Source organism: Montipora foliosa, chromosome 11 (assembly GCF_036669935.1).
Source record: "Montipora foliosa isolate CH-2021 chromosome 11, ASM3666993v2, whole genome shotgun sequence".
Classification (NCBI taxonomy): domain Eukaryota; kingdom Metazoa; phylum Cnidaria; class Anthozoa; order Scleractinia; family Acroporidae; genus Montipora; species Montipora foliosa.
The window spans coordinates 21,319,888-21,339,770 of NC_090879.1; the positions used below are offsets into that span (position 1 = coordinate 21,319,888).

General features: G+C 39.1%; 2 protein-coding genes across 3 annotated transcripts; one reads left to right on the plus strand and one right to left on the minus strand.

Moving 5' to 3' along the window:
* The first annotated feature begins 83 nt into the window (after positions 1–83).
* On the plus strand, positions 84–10,292 carry LOC137974871 (carboxypeptidase D-like). Its single transcript, XM_068821864.1, has 4 exons — positions 84–1,074; positions 2,679–2,965; positions 4,550–4,777; positions 7,555–10,292. The coding sequence occupies exons 1-4, from the start codon at positions 569–571 to the stop codon at positions 7,980–7,982; spliced, it is 1,449 nt and encodes a 482-aa protein (XP_068677965.1). The 5' UTR covers positions 84–568; the 3' UTR covers positions 7,983–10,292.
* Positions 10,293–11,515: 1,223 nt separating this feature from the next.
* On the minus strand, positions 11,516–17,880 carry LOC137974970 (lissencephaly-1 homolog). Of its 2 annotated transcripts, none has more exons than XM_068821992.1 (5): positions 16,204–16,325; positions 15,777–16,121; positions 13,195–13,628; positions 12,235–12,347; positions 11,516–11,977 (listed from the first exon to the last, which is right to left on the minus strand). In XM_068821992.1, exons 2-5 carry the CDS (start codon positions 16,093–16,095, stop codon positions 11,875–11,877), a joined length of 969 nt encoding a protein of 322 aa, XP_068678093.1. In that variant the 5' UTR covers positions 16,096–16,121; positions 16,204–16,325; the 3' UTR covers positions 11,516–11,874. The 2 variants fall into 2 exon arrangements, with proteins under 2 accessions (XP_068678093.1, XP_068678094.1); XM_068821993.1 differs by lacking the exon at positions 16,204–16,325 and adding an exon at positions 17,776–17,880 and having other exon boundaries at positions 11,739–11,977.
* Positions 17,881–19,883: the final 2,003 nt, after the last annotated feature.

Sequence of the window (19,883 nt, forward strand, 5' to 3'; positions counted from 1 at the left end):
AGGAAATATGTAATTTGCCAGGCGTTCACTTCGTGTGCCGCGAGAAACTGGGTTTGATGCCAATGATCCATTGCGAGAGACAGGTCGCAGCAGCTGTTGATCGATTCGGTATGGAGGCGGTCGAAACTTAATTCTTTCCTTCAAAATCGAGGATTTACAGTTAATAGTTTGGACAAGCGATATTATTTGAGGATAAAGTTGTCGTTTTTAAGCCTGTTTTTTTGCGGGCTCTGGGAAAAGTTGAGACAGCAATCGGTTCCAAGTGTCAGTCATTCAGAAGTCCAAGTTGTTTATTTTTATCATCTGCCGTCCGAATCCGTTGACGTGGTTGTCAAAGAAATTTTGACAGAGGCGCACTGACGTAAAGCTTCCTTTTCACATCTATTGTAGTCCTACACAAGGATGGACGTGTAAATTACGGATCGATCGTTGTTTGAATTTGTCGGTGTGAATATTCGCTTGCCCGGACAGTTGCTGGACGCTTCACCGTCGTTACGATTGTTTCTATCGGAAGAAAAGGAGGTATAAGTGTAAAACAGAAGCCAAAGGATCGAAAGAGCACAACAAGATGTTTCCATTGTGGCGAGTTTTCGCGTTCATCACCTTGCTGTCTTTTGACGCCGTGGGATCCAAACAAAACAGGATTGTGGATTTCACGCATCATGACTATAAAGAGATGACGGATATTTTGGAAAAATTTGCGCTAAATTATCCCTCCATAACTCGGCTTTATTCACTGGGTCAGTCGGTACAAAATAGGACTTTATGGGTCTTGGAAATCACTGATAATCCTGGAGAACATGAACCCGGAGAACCAGAGTTTAAATACATCGGTAACATGCATGGAAACGAAGTCGTAAGCCGTGAAATTCTTCTCCATTTCATTGAATATTTACTTGAAGGGTACAGAAACAATGACGAAATTCGTACTCTGGTTGATAGTACGAGAATTCATATCATGCCATCGATGAATCCTGATGGCTATGAGATTGCTAAAAATGGTGGTGGTCGTGGAAGACAAAGATGTGAAGGAATTGTTGGAAGAGCAAATTCTGAGAGTGTCGATCTAAATCGGTAAGTGGGGTGGCTATATTATTTAGGCAAACGGACTAGTTCACAATCAGAAAGGTAAACAGATTCCCAACGGTGAAAACAACCAATTCTATTTCTTCCGCGAGAGTGGGTTTCAAAGTCTTTCGACCGATTTAAGGAAGGGTTCTTTCTTCCCATTGTAATTTACTGTTTGCCAATTGCAATAGAGGGCAACTAACAACTGAACGATGGCAAGGATTTTCCCCTTAATTTTGCCTTAAAGGATTGTAAAATAGCAATTTATATTTATTATTGGTCATCAGGTTAGCAAAGAAGAGTCCATGCCATGAAGAAATTGTTGGTAATGGTATTTTTGGGCAAATTGTATTTTCTTTCAAGACAGTTTGCTTTGAGCAAATAAAAGATATTAAACGCCTTATAACACATGAAATGAAACATGAAACGCAAATGTGATCTGCTCTTAGATTTTGAAGGTTTCCTTGGTTTTGAAGAACCCGAGAAACATTCAAGGCCTCAAAATAATTTTCACTGGGAAGGGAATTCTGTTATTTCCCAAACAGACCACAAACTTTGCAGTGGTTCAGAGGCAGCCCAAGCTCGGTATACGATTTATAGACTTTGTACATGGAAAATTAAGTTTGAGCTTGTAAATGATAAAATAAGCTGTAAGTGCAGAAATAAACTTCACTTACCTCTACGTACAGTTATCCTCGTCTTTTCTGTGCAATCGGAAGGCAAACTGTGTCCACTTTAGATGGGTTTGTGGCGTTCGAATTTTTACCATGTCGTTAGTTGTCATTTCCCCTCATAAAGAGAAGAAAGGCTGCTCTCGCATCACAAAGCAACAGTCCAAATTACCATAAAAACACCACAGCCTTAAGGCCAGATAAATTTCCTATCACATCAACTCCACTCCGGGACCACACAGCGATTTGTGGCGGATAAATACCAAATAATGTTCAGCTTTCTATATCTTCCCATGCGCTCAGCTAGATGTGTGGCTATGGTCATTATAGCTTGATGGCAATCATATTACATTCTGCACTCTCACTGGACAATTTGAAATACTTGGCCAATGAGAGTACAGAATGTAATATAATCGCCATCAAGCTATAACGGCTGTAGCCACACATCTAGCTTAGCGCATGGGAAGATTATAGTAAGCCAAACATTATCTGGAATTTATCCTCCAAAAATCGCTGTGTGGTCCTGAAGTGGAGTTGATGTGATAGAAAATTTATCTGGCCTTAACGCTGTGGTGTTTTTATGGCAGTTCGGACCGTTGCTTTGCGATGTGAGAGCAATTTGTGGGGCAAGGTGACCACGATTTATCAGCCTTTCTTCTCTTTATGAGGGGATATTACAACTAACGACATCGTAAAAGTTCAAAAGTCACAAACCCGTCTAAAACAGACACAGTTTGCCCTCCGATTGCACAGAAAAGACAAGGATAACTGTAAGTAGAGGTTAGTGAAGTTTATTTCTACATTTACAGCTTATTTTAGCATTTGTAAGCTCAAACTTACTTTTCCCATACAAAGTCTATAAATCGTATACTGAGCTTGGACTGCCTGTGAGTGGTTCAGTTTCTTATTAATTTTAATTTTGACTTTGTTTTCTTTCAGGAATTTTCCTGATCAGTTTGACCCAAAAACAGGGGAAAAGAAGTTGGCAAAAGAAACCCTCCTTGTAAAGGACTGGATTGACAGCATTCCTTTTGTTATGTCAGCAAATTTTCATGGAGGCTCATTGGTTGCAAATTACCCATACGATAACAGAGCAGATAAACGGAGCTTATACAGTAGAACACCAGATGATGATATTTTCCGTGAAATGGCGTTAACATATTCTATGAACCATCCCAAGATGCATTTGAATGTACCAGCTTGTCAAGAAGAGAATTTTAAAGATGGTAAGGGAGTTAAATATAACTTACATGTATTTATTGATTGGTCTGTTGTACAATGTACCTGCAATGGAATCATTGACATTGCTTTCATGCCGCTTCAATGCGCCAGATAACTCGGCAGTAATTGAATTTGCAAGTCACGGCTGCCAGCAAAAGATCCCACCACAAGAAATGGAACTTTCTGCTTACTTATACAACTTTTAAATTTGCGAGACATGTTTCGGATATTTAGTATCCATCTTCACTTGAAGGATGTTTACAAGTGAGTGACTTTATATAAAGTAGGTAACAAGGAGGTGTAAATTACAAAGTGTAGAATAATAGTTACAAATCAGTGAAAAAAGTTGCATAATACTAAAGAAGTACAACAGAGTGGGAGAATAAAAAGGTGCGAGTACAAATCTGTGAAAAATGTTGAATACAAGTAGTAATTAAAGTTGAATACTATTTGTATTCAACTTTTTTTGCAGATTTGTACTCAGGCCTTTTTGTTCTCCCACTCTGTTTTATCCCTGTAGTATTGTATACCGTATAAGTCGACCTTTTATGGCCTCAAAAGAAGCTCCAAAAATCGCCATCAACTTATACACGGGTCAAAGATTTTGAGCCAAGTTCCAGCTAAGTAATTTATTCAAAATTGACATAATAATGTTGTCTTGGGCATAACGAACGCAGTGGACAAAAGCCGACAAAAGACTTAAAAATGAATGACAAAAGACTTCAAAATGAATGTAAGCAATTCCAGTTCAAATGAAAAAGGATTTGTCCAAATCTAAATGTTGAAGATACTCACAAGCACAAATATGAAATAGACACTGTAAATTTTCGTTTTCCAAAGGCGGAAAGCTCTAAAAGGCATTTTTGTTTCTTCAAACAAACGCGATCGTTCAACGGCTTAGTAACCTGGCGCAATATCTCGTGTTTGCGTGCAAGCAGTGTCACTCGTGTTGCGTGAAAATGCTGGTTCAGGTTGGTAATGATTGTTTTTTATTCTTTATACAAACCTGGCTGATTTAAATGCTTTTGCAAACTTCGTATTGTTTGGTTTATGAGTTTTGTTTTGTTTGTCATGTGAGAAATTATAAGTCAAGGACCAATTAAACCTTGCACATTTTCGCATCGTTCGCAAGTTATTTCAAAGATTGACTCCTGCTTCTGTGTTGTGCTTATCCTCTAAAGCCCTTTATCGTTGAACAACGAAACAGACCTGTTAGTTTGAGGTTTACATGTTCGATTTTCTGAGAACTTTTTCGAAACTCAAGGACAAAATGCCCGCATATACAACAACTGCTGAACCACAAAACTATTGAGCGCTTGAGGCCCTGATTTTTTTGTGTATACACATTTCCAAAAATCGAAGAATACAAGATTAGTGTCCCAGTAACATTGAACAAAGAAATTAAGAAATTGCTTTTTTTACCATCAAAAATGGGGGGTCGACTTATACACGGGATCGACTTATACACAAGTAAATACGGTACTTTCGTGTCAGTGTCGGTGAAAGTTGTGGATACATTACTGAGCTGCAATGAATAAGATAAGTAAAATAATTTGTATCATTGATTTATGAACATTAATGTCTCCTAGGAATAACTAATGGTGCAGCATGGTACTCTGTCAGTGGCGGAATGCAGGACTATAATTATGTCAATAGTAACTGCTTTGAGATAACAGTTGAGGTCAGCTGTTGTAAGTTTCCAGATGAAAGTACCCTTCAGGGATTCTGGCAAGATAACAAGAAGTCACTTCTTGAGTATTTGAAGCTTGTTCACACTGGTCTGAAGGGCTTTGTGAAAGACAAGTATACTAACAAAGGTGTGTGAACATACTGGTAATAATTACTAGGGCAAAAGCTGGGTACATCAGTTATAGCTTTGATTGTGTTATGACTAATAGTTTTGTGAGTGTCTTGTTGCTTTTTTGTGCTCTGTTGCACCTCCGAAAAACGTTTGATGAAAGCTAGGGTTTCAGGTCCAGGTATAAGGGGGTTTAGTTTCCAAAAAACTCTGGTGTTGCATTGTTGGAGAATTGAAAAATGGGAATGGGTTAATCAAAAATTATTGGGTTGATATGGCAAATTGACCGCCACTCTGACAAAGGGTGAAGTACAAGATCAAACACCACATCCACTTATCACTTGTTATCTTAGAAAAAACTGTAGCAACATCACAGAAACAAAAAAAGAATTTGTTACAAACCCTAAGCTGAGTTCTATTAAATCTGGCGATTCTGCGATGTCTCTTGGTTGTCATCTACATAACATGTCCTAGGACTAGCTGTGGTTTATTATTTAGAACATTGCAGTGAAACATGTTTTATATGCTTAAAGCAGTTTTCAAATGGTTGTCGAAAGAAATTAAGATTGCTACAATCAGTGAATGACCTAAAAGTCTCCCACCATTTTTAAACCAAGGACTGAGAAGGTAAAACCAAAAGAAATCTCACCTTGCACATACGCATTTCTGTCCGCTTTGAATGACTGACATGTAATTGCTTTGAATTCTGATTGGTTCATCGCACTGTTTGTGATTGGTCGCAGTAATGTTTTGATAATGGTTTTACTCCACTGAAGTGAAACCATTCTTAGTACTGTACACCATAAATACCACATTGTGTGACAGGTTATTTCTGGGCTCTTAGAGCTGTCACAGTGGCTTGGGCTCCCAAGTTTTACATTTTGGAGCCCAAAGTGCTTCCTGAACTTTTCCTTAGGCAGCAGCCTTGTTACCATATCAACCCAGTTGATAAACCCATTAATTTTGTGTGATTCAGGTTTACATGTAAGTACCTCTCCCATTTTTAACCATAGTTTTCCTTCAGTTCCTCTGCCATTAACATTATTCCCAGGAGAGCTGCCATTCGTACGTCATTCCCAGGAGAGCTGTCATTTGTAATCATCATCATCATCATCAGGTTCTGCTTACTCGGCATTAATATTTTACTAACTTTCACATTTCATGTTTCCAATGTAGATTAGGCGAGTAATAATTACTCAAGAAAGTGGTTATTTCACTTTCAAAGATGAACATTTTTCACACGGGAATTCATTTTTACTTGTAAAGGAACAACATAAATCAGTGCAGTTATTAATGTTACAAAAACCATATATCATTGGTTAAAACAGCATAAATAACCATGCCGCAGCACAGATTTTAGCAAGTATGTTAGCGTTCCTCTGCATAAGGATGACGTGAAATCACCAGATTTGAGGTTTTGATGACAACGTAAGCATGCAACAGAGAACCTTTCATTCTCTATGTCCACTCTGGACACTTTATTTTTGGGATACTTCACCCATATTGTAGGACGTGAATGAGACTGAATAATCGCAAAAGACTTTCAATAAAGCAAAGGTATATTTTGAGGTGATGTTTTCGTCGACCATCACCGTCATAGATCTTAAACTCCCTATCAAGCTATCAAGCCAACTGATAGCTGGTAATTTGAGAGTTCTTAATAATAAATTACATACATAGTTTCTTCATATCCACATTCTCTGTGGATTTGTCACAAACTGTCAAACTGACTAGATCCCAGTTGGCTTAGCAGTTTATTTTATGTTATTTATAATTATTTCTCAATTTTCTCCAATGCATATACCAGTTACAATACGTGTCAAAGCAATAAGTACGTCAAAGAAAACAACTAGTAATGGAGAAGGGCAAAATGTAGAAAACTTATTATACGCCCTATATTGCTTCAAAGATGACTGAGAGTAATAACCAGAGTATTATATTATTATAGTATATAAAATGAAATAAGCATAGAAAAGCACAGAATTTAAAGACATACTTAAGAAGATAGTACCAGGGAAAGGATATTAATACTGAGGGCACATTCTTTTGGTACTATTCCGGAATAGGAATACACAGAATAGACAGTATTCGTGTTCTCTTTGGACCTATTCAGTTTTCGGAATGAACGGAAATTGATAAATCAAATTGCCTTGTTCTGCAGTCTAACAATTTTAGACAAAGGTGCTTCATAGTTGTTACCCCAAAGTATGCTTCCATAAGTAAGATAAGGATACACCATAACATAATATAAATAAACTAAGGAACTGGAATTTACTAATATAAATTATTAATAATTTTACTAATTTTCCCAGAAATGTACTCAATGTGATCATGCCAAGAACGATTGTTGTCAATCATAAGTCCTAGATATTTAGCACTGAATGTCTGCTCTACATGTGGACCTGCTGCTAAAGAGATTGGAGCACACAGCCAAATACGGATGTAAGAGCTTCGTTTACAATCTGAAATACCTGGTCCAAGTCATTGCCTATCACTGTGAACAAAGTATCATCAGCAAAGAGTCTCATAGAAAATGTATTGGTAGCTTTAACAATGTCATTGACATAAATCAGCTTGATCAGTAAAGCACTGCACTGGTGGTGCTTCATAGATTGTGGGTTTAAATCCCATAATCCCATGTGAGCTTAGTTTCTTTCAGGCTTTCCATTTTTATCATGCCCAGCTTTGCACTCCATCACTTATTCACCATTTTATTGCACAGAATTTACTCCTACTTGTAATTTTAGAAAATGACTTCACATCACTATAATTTATGTCAATATTGATTTGCCCCAGGAATTAAAGATGCAGAAATAGATATCATTGGTCGCAACCATCCTGTTAAAAGTGCTAAAGATGGAGATTACTGGCGTTTACTCTATCGAGGCAAATATGATGTGAGAGTACAAAAACGTGGATACATTCCAGAAATTAAGAAGATTGTGGTTACAGATGGCCAAGCCACAAATGCCAACTTCATCCTGCGACCCATTGGGGAGAGAATGGATGCCATTGGGGAGAGAATGGATGCATCTACCACACAGTTGGAAGAAGTCAAGGAAGATGACAAGAAGCCTGTCCCTGTTTCACTCATAATTGGTTTAACAATCGTTTGCCTTATTTCATTGATGTTAGCTCTGGCTCTTGCTATAATGATTGCAAAGAAATACAGAGGTGATGGCGATATCTCATGCCAATACTCTGCAGTCCACGCTGACCCATAAAGGAATAGTACCTACTTTCCACATCATTGTTGAAGTAATGTTTATGATGAAATTATTATTATTACTTCTTTAAGTTCTAGGTAATTACTTTCTGTGGTATTCAGCGGTAAAATTTGTTTATTTTTGTTTGGGGGGTAGGGGGTGGGGGAAGGAATTTCAATGGGCTAGGTCATTGAATTTTGTTTAAGATCAGTTTTTCGTGGTTTGCATATGGTTGTGTGGCTTTTCAGGACCAATGAATCACAATCAACAACAACAACTGTTAATAATCCCAACTTTCCAGACACAAACCAGGTGGCTCTTTACAAGTGCAGCTTGAGTTGAACCAAGGACTACTACCATTTAACAAATGGTCAGAACGGGTCTTGAACCCATGATCTCCTCCAGGGCCCGGTTGTTCAAAAGCCGATTAACTTAACCCAGGATTAGCGTAAGCTTTGGTTTCATTTTTTCAACTTTTGAGTAAAGGTCTCTTATGCTTATTTTTGCTTTTCAAGATTAACTTCTTTTAATGTATAATTTTGCCAACTTTCAGCGCTGAACAAATTTTTTGAAGTAGAGAAACAAACTCCTTGGTTAAATTTTAATCTGGGATTAGCGTTAATCGGCTTTTGAACAACCGGACCCAGATCTCAAGGCAAGCGCCCGGACCACTGGGTTGCACTGCCTTGTAAATAATCGAGGCACTCAAGTTTGCTGATCATAGCAAATGCTGTGTTAAAACATTCTTTTTCTTTGTCTTTTTGTTTTTTGTTTTTTTTAACCAGGGATAAGTCACTGCATTATCTTGTCTTTCTCTCTCACTTTTTGTGTCAGGGTCAACCTTACCCTTATCCCAGTGACCAAAGCATAGTGATCATATGGAAACCAGATACAGTAGAACCTCAATATATTGTATATCGTTTAATTATTAGTTTTCCTCTACTTTCCAATTTTTTTCAAACTGTGGTCATCATCCGAGTTGGAAAAGCCATCACTCGCTGACACAAAATCGTCTACTGTTCATTAATGCAGGGAATTTTCCTCCAATAGTCAGTGTTTTTCTGGACATACACTTGTGTCATGTCTTCAGTTTGATAAGAATACACACCCATGCTGTTCTTTCATGAATTTGGTCAATTTGTGCTTCTTGCGGACTTCCTCATAGCGGCAGTTTTGAGAAACTTTGAGATAGTTTATGTTTCTAAACCATAACAGTAACCTTTGTTTTTTAATTGTACATTTCTAGTTACAATTACCAGGGGAACAATCACCAATCTTAGAAATTCAAAAAGAAAACAATCATTTGACTCAACTTAAAACTGCTGTAAATGGCATTCCTATGCCAACGACAACTTTATTTACCCAATAAGTAACTGACACCATTTCAGATATTGTAGTCTAATGATATTAATCAAAAGTGGTAATAGCTGCCTGGGATAATCAAGAGTTAAAAAGGCTAGATTACTTTTTGACAAATGGTATTGTACAAGTTTAAATGGGGGAGATGACAAGCAAGAGGATATTACAAAGGACACTAGCTATAAGCCGCTCCCTCGAGTCTGGTCTTCTTTTTTACCCTGGAGAGGACGAAAATCTGAAGGTGGTAACCTGATTGGCTGAAACCAACAATAGCAAAATGACCCGCCCAGCCGCTGTTTGGGGAAGGGGCGCGGGCTCCTTTCCCGAAACAGCGGCTGGTAATCGAGCCCAGATCCAAAATAAGGGATACATGAAGTACTTATCTCCCAAAGAGCAGTTTTCAAATGACTGTCGAGAATAATTACGCGATTGCAATTGCTACGCTTGGTAATTGGTTAAAAAATCTCGCGCCAGTTTATCAACCAATGAGAAGGAAAACCAAAACCAATCGCGACCAAAACTTTGAGCGAGTTGCATGGAATTGCTACGAATTTGGATTGGTTCATTGCTCTGTTTGCACCTGCTGTGATTGGTCGAAGTAATTGCTTTGGTATTTTTTTAACGACACTCAATTGAAAACCGCTCAAAGGTCCAAGTAAATAATTAATTGCTCTAGTGTTTGAGGTTTCATTCAATTGTAAACAAAATTGTATTTTATCCTCCACGTTTTCTTTGTATTTGCGAGTAGTGTAAGTTCTTATAATATTTGCTTTACACGCTCGTAAATGTTATTTTTGCTCATTCAAGGGTTTGGTAGAAATTGCTCTTGAGTTTTGTATTTTTGTCTCTTGCAAACCCTGTGCTGTGTTGAGATCAATATACACAATTTGTATTTAATTTATTTTACATTTATTTTCCCAAAAACCATTTGAAAGACAATTAAAGTCAATTGTTTTAGCATGATAATAATTATTGCTGAATCAAAAAATGTGTTGAATTTTTGGGCACTCTATTACTCTTGTTTGTTTACACTTCATTTTGCAAGAGAATTTTTTTGCTGTTCCCTTCCTTCACGTTGTCCACCTGGTCAAATTTCACCGTGGTACCCCGAACATTCGACCCTGTGTTGCCCAGAGATCAGGGATTCGACAATTTCAATCCCTTTTTAAGCTTGTAGTGTTTGTGCCAAGAATTTGGGAACTCCAGCGGCGGCGACAACGTGTACAATTTCGTTCAGCGAAAAGAACATTGCGTTTTCTTCAAGTATATCGGTGAGGCTAAACCATCCAAAAAAGAGAAAATGTAAAGAGAGAGGGGAAGGTTTCTAAAATCAAATCTGAGCAGTTTCTAAAGAGACCTTAAACACAAATTAATTATGCATGACTTGAATGGATTCCAAAGAAGAGCAAAAAAAAAAACCCTATTACTCTAAACAACAGTGACAGATGAGGACACCACAAGCAAGCAATCGATACCAATTTTATCGCTCAAAGCGCGGAAATTTGCGCACGTGCAAGTGGAAATCGGTTCCGTTTTGTCTCTTATTTCAAGAATGCGAGGAGACGCGAGATCAATTAATTAGTAAGCGAAGCCAAGGCTGCCAAGTTTAGCACCTTTTGAAGAATGTGTTACTAACGTTGCATTATTATCCCGGTGTGTGATAAACTCAGGTCCGCTGTAACCCTTGGGTTGCCACAACAAGCATCACGATACCACACGAAATAGTTGTAAACACAGGTCAGGATGACAAAAGCTAAACCAGTGGGATACCCCTAGACGCGCTGTCAGAGCGCATGACGATGTGCTCAGTGATTTCGGCCTGGGGCCATTCTCCTCACCAGAGCCTCGGATCGACCCGAGGCTCTGGGAAACTTTGTGTAGGAGAACATGCACCCTAGGGTTGTTACAGCCAAAAATTGGCTATTTGAACCTTTGGGCGCCAGCTCACTCCTCGTGTTAACATGAATGCACCAGTTAGAGACGCTTTTGATTGTTCTTCACGAAAACTAATGAGAAGACACTTTGTTTCAGGGTTCCCCAGAGCTCTTCTCTCCCTCAGTCATGCGCAAAAGAGAAGAGCTCTGGGGTCGACATTGGCCCGCGCCTCGTTTATACTAGGTCCTAGGTTGGACGCGAGGACCTGGATAGAGGGTAATAGCACAAACGCAAAAACAAAGAATTGACAGCAGTCTATGTTTTTACAACATTTTATTCATTTAATGCAACTGTTATACATATTGCGTATTCCTTTAACAGTTCTGTAGGACATCTTTATCCTATCTGACCCGCAGCAGTTGTTAATTTTTACGTCTTTTGAACTGACTGCTAAATTAAGCCCCTCCTCCCCTCACCCAACGCACTTATTTCAACCTCGCTTGTTTTTGTCGTCGGTCAATTTATATTTCAGGACTTGTAAATAGTCATTAAATTGGTGTCAATTTCATTACTGGAATCAAAGACCAACAAAGGCCTCACTTATCTTTCTTGGGAAACAAACAAACGCCGCGAGATGTGTATTTGATTTCTTATTCCTTGGACTGTTTTTATGATTTTAAACCAGCTCCCAAATAAGAGTGACGCCATCAGCATCAGCCGAAATAAAGTTTCTACCGGCAAAGCAGCACGCCAGGATTGCTCCCTCGTGTTGGTTTGACCTATAAAAAGGACGAGCAAAAACTGGCTTGACACATTGTACAAATTTAAAAGCAAAATAAGGAAAAACGGAGATTAATTGAAGAAGATTACATTTATACTGCGGCAGTATATAAAAATTACTTCAAGTACACTTAACCAGATCGGTATATATCTTGCATTTTCTTATAATACATTAATTGCGTGAAAGCTTTGGCTGCGGTTGTGTTTATACTGTCCTAAGTACCTCATGCCGGATAAACATGCAATCAGTTTATACCTTGTATCGGTACATGTGTTCCAAAAGCTCTTCTCCACGAAGTCCCATATGTTAACTGTTTTATCAGTAGCCACACCCACTATGTACCTTCCATCAGGGAGGAACCAAATGGCCTGCATGAAAAACAGTGCTTCCAAGTTAGATGAAAGAAATTAACTTCTTGTGTTCTAAGGTAAAGCAAGATGTGTGGTGATGTATACTTCTGAACGCGATACCCGGCATTTTAGACAGCATACGAGCCAGGATGGTGGTTTCGGGGAGCGAGCGAACTATGGTAGAAGGAAGGATTACGTTTTTTTCAAACGTTGGCCGTGTAGCACTTACATTTGAACATAATTAACTGATTAGAGTGTAATGTGAAGTGCTAAGTTTCTACCCCATATGAACCATGTGAGCGTAGAAACTTAGCACTTCACATTACACTCTAATCAGTTAATTCTATGGTAGAAGGAGGCTACTTGCTTTCTCCTTGGCCCAAGCCATTTTAGCCGCTTTCTACTCGCTCGCGTGCTACGGTCCAGCAACAGAACCTAAAATGATCAACGCGGCAGGCTATGAACAACGTATAGTTTTGGAGTTTTTGATTAAGTTTTAATTTATTTCCTTCAGTGTCACGGAATTAAGTCAATGATGGGACACATGAATATCTTTCTTAGAGGGGCTACTCTTAAGATGATGTCAATGTGTAACACAAGGATACAGGCCCCGACTAAAACTTTCAAGTCTGGTGAAACACTGCTGGAACTTGGGTGGCCTCAGCTAGTGCGAGTTGTTTGTTTATAACTAGTGTAATGACATTACACTATTATGTTTCGAGTTAAGTAAGATAATCTTAATTTTTTTAAAAAACCGGTGAAAACAAATCCCCCAAAAGAAGGGAAAAGAAGTGCGGCCATTTCTGAGGGCTCAATAGTTAACATGATGGATTTGTTAATGGTCTTGAAAGTCTTTTAGTCAAACCTTGAGCTGTTTCTCACTGCTTTTGATGTCCACACTGTTCTCAGGCTTATACTTTTGCCCTTTCATCGTCCAAACTGTAGTTCTGTTTCCAGCCATGGACGCAAACACAGGATCTACTGGTGAAAATATCACGCTTTTGATCGGAGCAGTGAACTGATTTAGTGTGCACACACATTCCCACTCGTTCTCTTTTTTCCAAGCACGGATTGTTCTGTCATCTGAGCCTGTCAATGCCAGTGCACTATCAGGAGAAAACTGAACCACGTTCACGGCACCCGTGTGCCCGGAGAGTTGTTTAACGTCTCCTCCTGGGACAAACTCCCCTGCCCCCGGACGTATTTTGTATATACGGCCCGTTTTGTCGCGAGAAGCAGACGCGAGGAATTTCCCATCCTTCGAGAACACGCAAAAAAGAACAGCATCAGAGTGTAATTCTGTAAGAGAAAATTTTATAACTTTATAGCTCATAGAAATATATGTTAAGCCTGTTTCAGGGCGTTTGGATAGTTGAAAACCATCACGAGAATGATTCAGTCTCTTGGCTTTCTCGCGCGTATGTACTTTTGTCCAAGAGGACCGTTTCTTAGAAGTCCTAGCAGCTCTTCGGGCTCACTGAAAAGCAATCTCTGGAACAAGAATTCGCTGGTTCTTAAGACTGGTCTTTCATCTCGTTTAAAAGATAAGATAAAACGAAACGAAACGGTGAAAAACTCATCGTTTGCGCCGTTTTCCGTCTTGACGACGGCACCGATACGCTCGAAAAGTAGCAGGACAATTGAGCGACGGGCCTTCGCCTGGATATCGCCTCTTATCCAGCAAATGCCAGTATACGTAAGAAAAACAAAGCTATGCAACAGGGAAGCAATACCAAGAGACTATACAAAAATCAATATCGCGCCATAGCTCTTAGAGTGCACTACTTGTTCTATAGAAAGGTTTTTGTTCTTACAAGCTTGTTTGGAAGAGTGAAGTTTCCTTTTGTTTTCCTCCAAAGATAGAAGAGCTGCCCGCGGCTTCTGTTTTTAGTTTTATTCGGTTATATTGCGAGTATGGTTTAACTAAATAAAGTTCGGAAATGAAAGTGCATTAAGAAAGTATGCTCTTGCTTAATTTTCGTCGCAGTTGATGTTTTGACAACAGAAATGAGAATTTCCCTATAGACAAGAAAAAGGCAAAGGCTTCTTAAGGCCAAGCAATCATTAAAAACTGAGCAATGATTAGATATATGTAAATGCTCCATAAACAAAATCTACAGCCTCGAGAGCATTATGCTCTAGACAGCCATAATGGAACAAAAAGTAAAAGAGTTCAGGTTTTCACCTGTCATGGGGAAATCTTAAATATGCAAATTTCACTGTGATATTCGTTTATTCATTCATTAATATTTCATGTTGCACTAATTTAAACAGGTCTGCATTGCTTGAAAGATGCTTCCCTTCCAGTTTACCCTGCGCTTCCCGAACTGCTCGCAGGGTATTTCATACGAAACATGCCGACGACGCCCAAGAAAACCACTCGTTTTGATGTTACTTTACATTTTATTTTTAAGTCCTTTTAGCCTTGACCGTGGAATTATTGTTTCAAATAAAAAGACAAATGACTCTATTTAAACATAGTTAGTGGATTTAGCCTGGAGGAATAAAACAAAATCAAATTATGAGAACCATCAATATATCAGGTATAAATTCGGCGCAGGGTGTAACGCGAAAAGATACCCAACTTTATACTATGAGAATAACTTTCCACCGCTAATAGAAGATTGTTTGCTAGCGATGAATACAATTCAGAATATTGTTTTATACACCATCCATGTCCGCATCACAATGGCCTGAATCGTTAAATTACACATAACATGAGAATTTTATTCCATAAAGCTCATTTGTACAAATCTATACGCTTTATTTTCACATGTGAAAAAGACCTATACAGCCAATCAGAATGGCGTACAGCTATTTCACATGTGAAAGTATAACCAATCAGCGATAGCGTAAAGGCGTTTCCATGCCAATCACTCGTGCATCTCGTGCAAATCGTGCAAATCGTGCAAATCGTACTTTGTTATTGAATTAAATTAAATTTGCATTTGGTTCTATTGTTAGTGAGTTTTTGTTTCTAATTCGCGTTCAGAAAACTATTTTAATGAAAATTCTCATGTTATGTGTAATAAAGAGTTTACGACATAGAAAGTGCTTTGTACGGGGTTTTATTCACTCGTTGTTTGTGTCAAAAACCCTCACTCGCTCGTTCCTCGCTCGTTCGGGTTTTTGACACAAACAACTCGTGCATAAAACCCCGTACGCCGCACTTTCTATGAAGTAAACTATTTGTATTTCTCACATGAGCCACACCTCCCCCCTTCGTCTGACCCGCTACACCCTTTTTATTTAAAATCTGGCCGCAAAAGCCAAGGGTCGTTCGTGCCCGATATGAGATTTCGTTTAGAATAATTCTTAATCCTTGCTTTTAAAAGTTTCAGGACAGAAAAATCGATGACATCGAAAATCAAGCGATCTCCTACGTATGAAAACAAATCGTTTACTTACTGTTGTCAGTGTGTTGTGTGGAGGCTGTCGACAACTTACCTAAACGAGAAGCGCGTTTTCCACTTTCATAATTCCACAATATGACTTTTTTATCCCGTGAAGACGACGCTAAAATTGGCCCAATTGAGCAAAATGAACAAGAAGTGACTTCTCCAGTATGGCCGCCTTTAAGAGTTCTCAAAATCTGTCCTGTGGCAATTGTCCACACGTTGATATTACCATCGGTTGAGCATGTAGCAAGTAGTTTTTCTTTCGGATCGACAGCACAAAATACCACTGCTCCGTCGTGTCCTTGAAGACGATGAAGCAAACGCTTTTCAAACGAGGACGAACTGGTTTGACTTCGCGAGGCGGACATCTGTGTTTCAGGTGTTCAGCTTTTCACTGAAAAATAATTATTAAAATATTGAGTTGCCTTACCAAAAACGACTGTTATTCTGCCTCAAATCAACTGATTTATATTTACGCTTTTCGTGCTGCCAAAATTTTCCCCTTATTTATCCCACGAATGAAATGCTATGCAAATTTAATATCCGAAACGTACGCGGTGTTTACAGAAGTTATTTGATTGTATGTTTAGTGATGTCACGCATTTACAAACGTCCGTGACAAAACAAGAGGACGAAGTACATTTCAGGGACGTTTATACGAGAGAAAATAAGCCGCGGCTTACATGCGACGCGAACTGGGCTGTTTACCGTATTTCTTCGATTAAGCGCCCAGGGGCCCGTTTCTCGAAAGTCCCGAAACTTTTCGGGGCATTTTCGAGTGTCAAAATTCCTTTTGCATTTTATCCAAAGTTTCTGGATTTCAAGTTAAGCAGACAGGATTTAAGTCGTCAGACGTCACAGACATGTTTCTTTTAGCTGTAGCTTAAAAACATCTTAAAAGATCGGCTTTCCAAAACAAGCGGTTGGCAGTTTCACAAATGGCTTTTCGGATCCGGAACGTTTTCGGGACTTTAGAGAAACGGGCCCCAGGGCACTTATTTAATTTTTGGACTTTCAGGCGTTTATTCAAGGTGGGCGCTTATTCGAGGCTGGGCACTTATTAAATTTTAACCATTTTCAGTAAGTAAAAAGTTTATTCTGTAACAAAACATGACAAAATATTAAAGCATATGAATTGTAATTGTTCATTATTCGGTTTACTAGCCTGTTCCAAACTCCCAGATAGTAGGGAAATAGCAAAAAATGCGTGCAAAAAATGAGTGGGGGCTTGGGTCGAGGCGAGGCTGAAAGACATCAAAGATATTTCTGTGCTATTTTGTATTTGAGTTGTTTTCTGCCCAAAACAGGCCCATGTAAACTATTTCAACTGCCAATTTGCCCCTGTATGTAACGCGCCCCTATATGTAAACATGTGAGGTAACGGGGGTAACCTTACATTAACAAAACCAACGCGGTTTAACAGAATGACATCGAAGGTAGTTCTGTGCTATTAATACCTATTTGAGTTGGCTCATGTAAACTACAACTGCCAATTTGCCCCTACACGTAGCGCGCCGCTATATGATGCAAATGTCTTGGGTAAGCTTGCAAACTAAACCTGAGATGGTTTCACGAAAATAAAATACAGTTCCGTGATTAAGACGAATTTGATTTGCTCTCTGTCTATCTTCACTCTGCATTAGATGAATTTATCCCTATCTTTGAGTTTTCCTTCATGGTTTTGCACGAAAAACCCATCCACTGCGTAGATTACAATTATGAAAACCTCTGCGTTTGGTTACGAAACTGTGAGCTATAATTGTTGGTTGCGTGACGGCTGGTGAATGACTGTATGTATCGTGTTCCTGCTCACCCCTATATGTAAATCACCCCTATGTGTAAGTCGCCCCTGCCATGATGTGAGAAGACGTTACCAACGTTGATGTGCAAGGTTCTTGCCACCAGAAACGATGAATTTCGCAAAAACTTTCACCAAGCTCAAGAAACAAAGACTATCGTTCATCATTAATAGTATCCCCCATGACAACAATAACAGAAAGAGCCATTTCAACGCTACTGAATACATTGTTTGCGATATGATAGCTTACCTCTTCACAATCTATTTCCAAATTATCCAGGCTTAGCGCCAAAGGGTCCCATTCAATTTGTTCCGCCATTTAAAGATATATTAATTAAAGAGAAAAGCCGCTGTACAAAATGCGGCCCTGGATTCTCTTTTGAAACCGGTCCAGTACACTCAGTGGTACGGATAAAATCAGGTAGCGCATTCCGCAACTTAGCTGATACGTTAGAACAAAGAACTACGACCATAACTGCTAGTTCTAGGTTTATTGACGGACAGAATGTAATTTCCGCGAATATCATGATTAAGAAGAGGACGGGAGAGGAAACGTATTTTTCATGTAAGCAGAAAAACCCTTTTGTCAAAAACAAAGCAAAAGAAAATAACAAACAAAAAAATACCATATACTTCTATCAAGTAATACGAGGAAATTTTGAATGCGCTTATTGCATAGAGATGTCGAGCTTGACTTTTGTACTGAGAGGACAGGTAATCTGCAAATATCAATATCGTTATTCTCTTATTGACATTATTATAACGTTTTTTTGACACGAGAATTACAGCGAAATGAAAGTACAACTTTGTCGCGAATTTTCTATGATAAAAACTTGTTCAGAAATCCAAAATCTACGTTAACAGCACACACCAGGCCTACTCCTGAGTATCTGGTCAGAAATCATTTCCTCTGACCGCGCTTCAGCCATTCGATGAGGGCCAGTCTCGTGCTTCTTAGGTTGCCTCGCTCATGCCCAAAAAGAATTCTGGGTAATTCTGCCATTCCATGACAAGGGAAGACTCCCGATTCTCCTTTCATAGTTATTTTCATAAGTGTCGGGCCACCCAGTCCTACCAGCGAAATGCCGCATCGATTGAAGGTTTTAGCTTTCAAAACTTGCCCAGATTATGTCAGTAGGTCCTGAAATTCGTCCACAGAAAGGCCAGAGAGACAACTTCACTCGTGAACCGCCACGTTTACAACAGAGCATTTTAGGCGTCCCAGTCTGCATGAAACCATCTCTCGCCTCTGTCTGAGACAAGACCAGACACACACGGTTTTTACGTTACTCTTATGCTTATAAAGACAACTGAAATGTCAGTTGCTGCCAGAAAAAAAAAACAAAAAGCAACATGTTAATTTTTGTTTTCGGTAGGCTAGGTATCGAAGAGCCAGAACCTTTTCGCATGCGCTGACGGAATGTTTGAACAAGAGAGAAAAACACAGTACCTCCAGACACCGGCGCTGGAGCGTCGTACCAAACGAGTCATCCCGGGATTTCGGCCCGTGCGATCGCTTTTGGACGCAGTTGGCCCTTCGCTGCTTTCTGCTACCGACCTTGCCTCCCGGTACGGCATTGAGGGAGAGATATGTCGGCCCCTAAACCATATGTGACAAATCCCACGCCTACTCACAGCTCCAAACCGCCCTTGTCAAAATAGCGTGAGAATTAGATGGCTTATATATTCAAGAGAAAAGTCATTTATCTGTCATATGGTAAGCACTGGAGTCGCAGATCACAAAGTGTGCGCATGCGCCCTCCTAAAGGTAACATACATACAGTCATTAGCTTTTTCCGAATAACTACAGGAGCTAATATCTTCGAGACATTACATTTACAGCTAAAATACATAGCATATACAGATACCTACTAAATACATAATATTTAAAGATATATTCATTAAAAAGAAAAGCCGCTGTACAAAATGCAGCCCTGGATTCTCTTTTAAAACCAGTAAACTCATAGGTACGGATAAAATCAGGTAGCGCATTCCGCAACCTAGCTGATACGTAAGAAAAAAAAGAACTAAGACCATAACTGGTTGTTCCAGGTTTATTGAGGGACGGAATGTAATTTCCGCGAAGATCATGCATAAGAAGGGGACGGGAGAGAAAACCTATACTTTTCAAATATAAATATCGTTATTCTCTTTAGTATTTACATTATTATACCGTTTCTTTGACACGATAATTACAGCGAATTGAAAGCACAACTTTGTCGCGAATTTTTTATGATAAAAACTTGTTCAGAAATCCAAAATCTACGTTAACAGCACACACCAGGCCTACTCCTGAGTATCTGGTCAGAAATCATTTCCTCTGGCCGCGCTTCAGCCATTCGATGAGGGCCAGTCTCG

Coding starts and splice junctions, on each gene's coding strand:
- LOC137974970 (XM_068821992.1), bottom strand. CDS start 16,095: ATGTCCGCCTCGCGAAGTCAAACCAGTTCGTCCTCGTTTGAAAAGCGT. Junction 13,629..15,776: donor AAAACGCGCTTCTCGTTTAG/GTAAGTTGTCGA, acceptor TTTCTCTTACAG/AATTACACTCTGATGCTGTT. Junction 12,348..13,194: donor GCAGTGAGAAACAGCTCAAG/GTTTGACTAAAA, acceptor TTTTTCATGCAG/GCCATTTGGTTCCTCCCTGA.
- LOC137974871 (XM_068821864.1), top strand. CDS start 569: ATGTTTCCATTGTGGCGAGTTTTCGCGTTCATCACCTTGCTGTCTTTT. Junction 2,966..4,549: donor AGAAGAGAATTTTAAAGATG/GTAAGGGAGTTA, acceptor AATGTCTCCTAG/GAATAACTAATGGTGCAGCA. Junction 4,778..7,554: donor AGACAAGTATACTAACAAAG/GTGTGTGAACAT, acceptor GATTTGCCCCAG/GAATTAAAGATGCAGAAATA.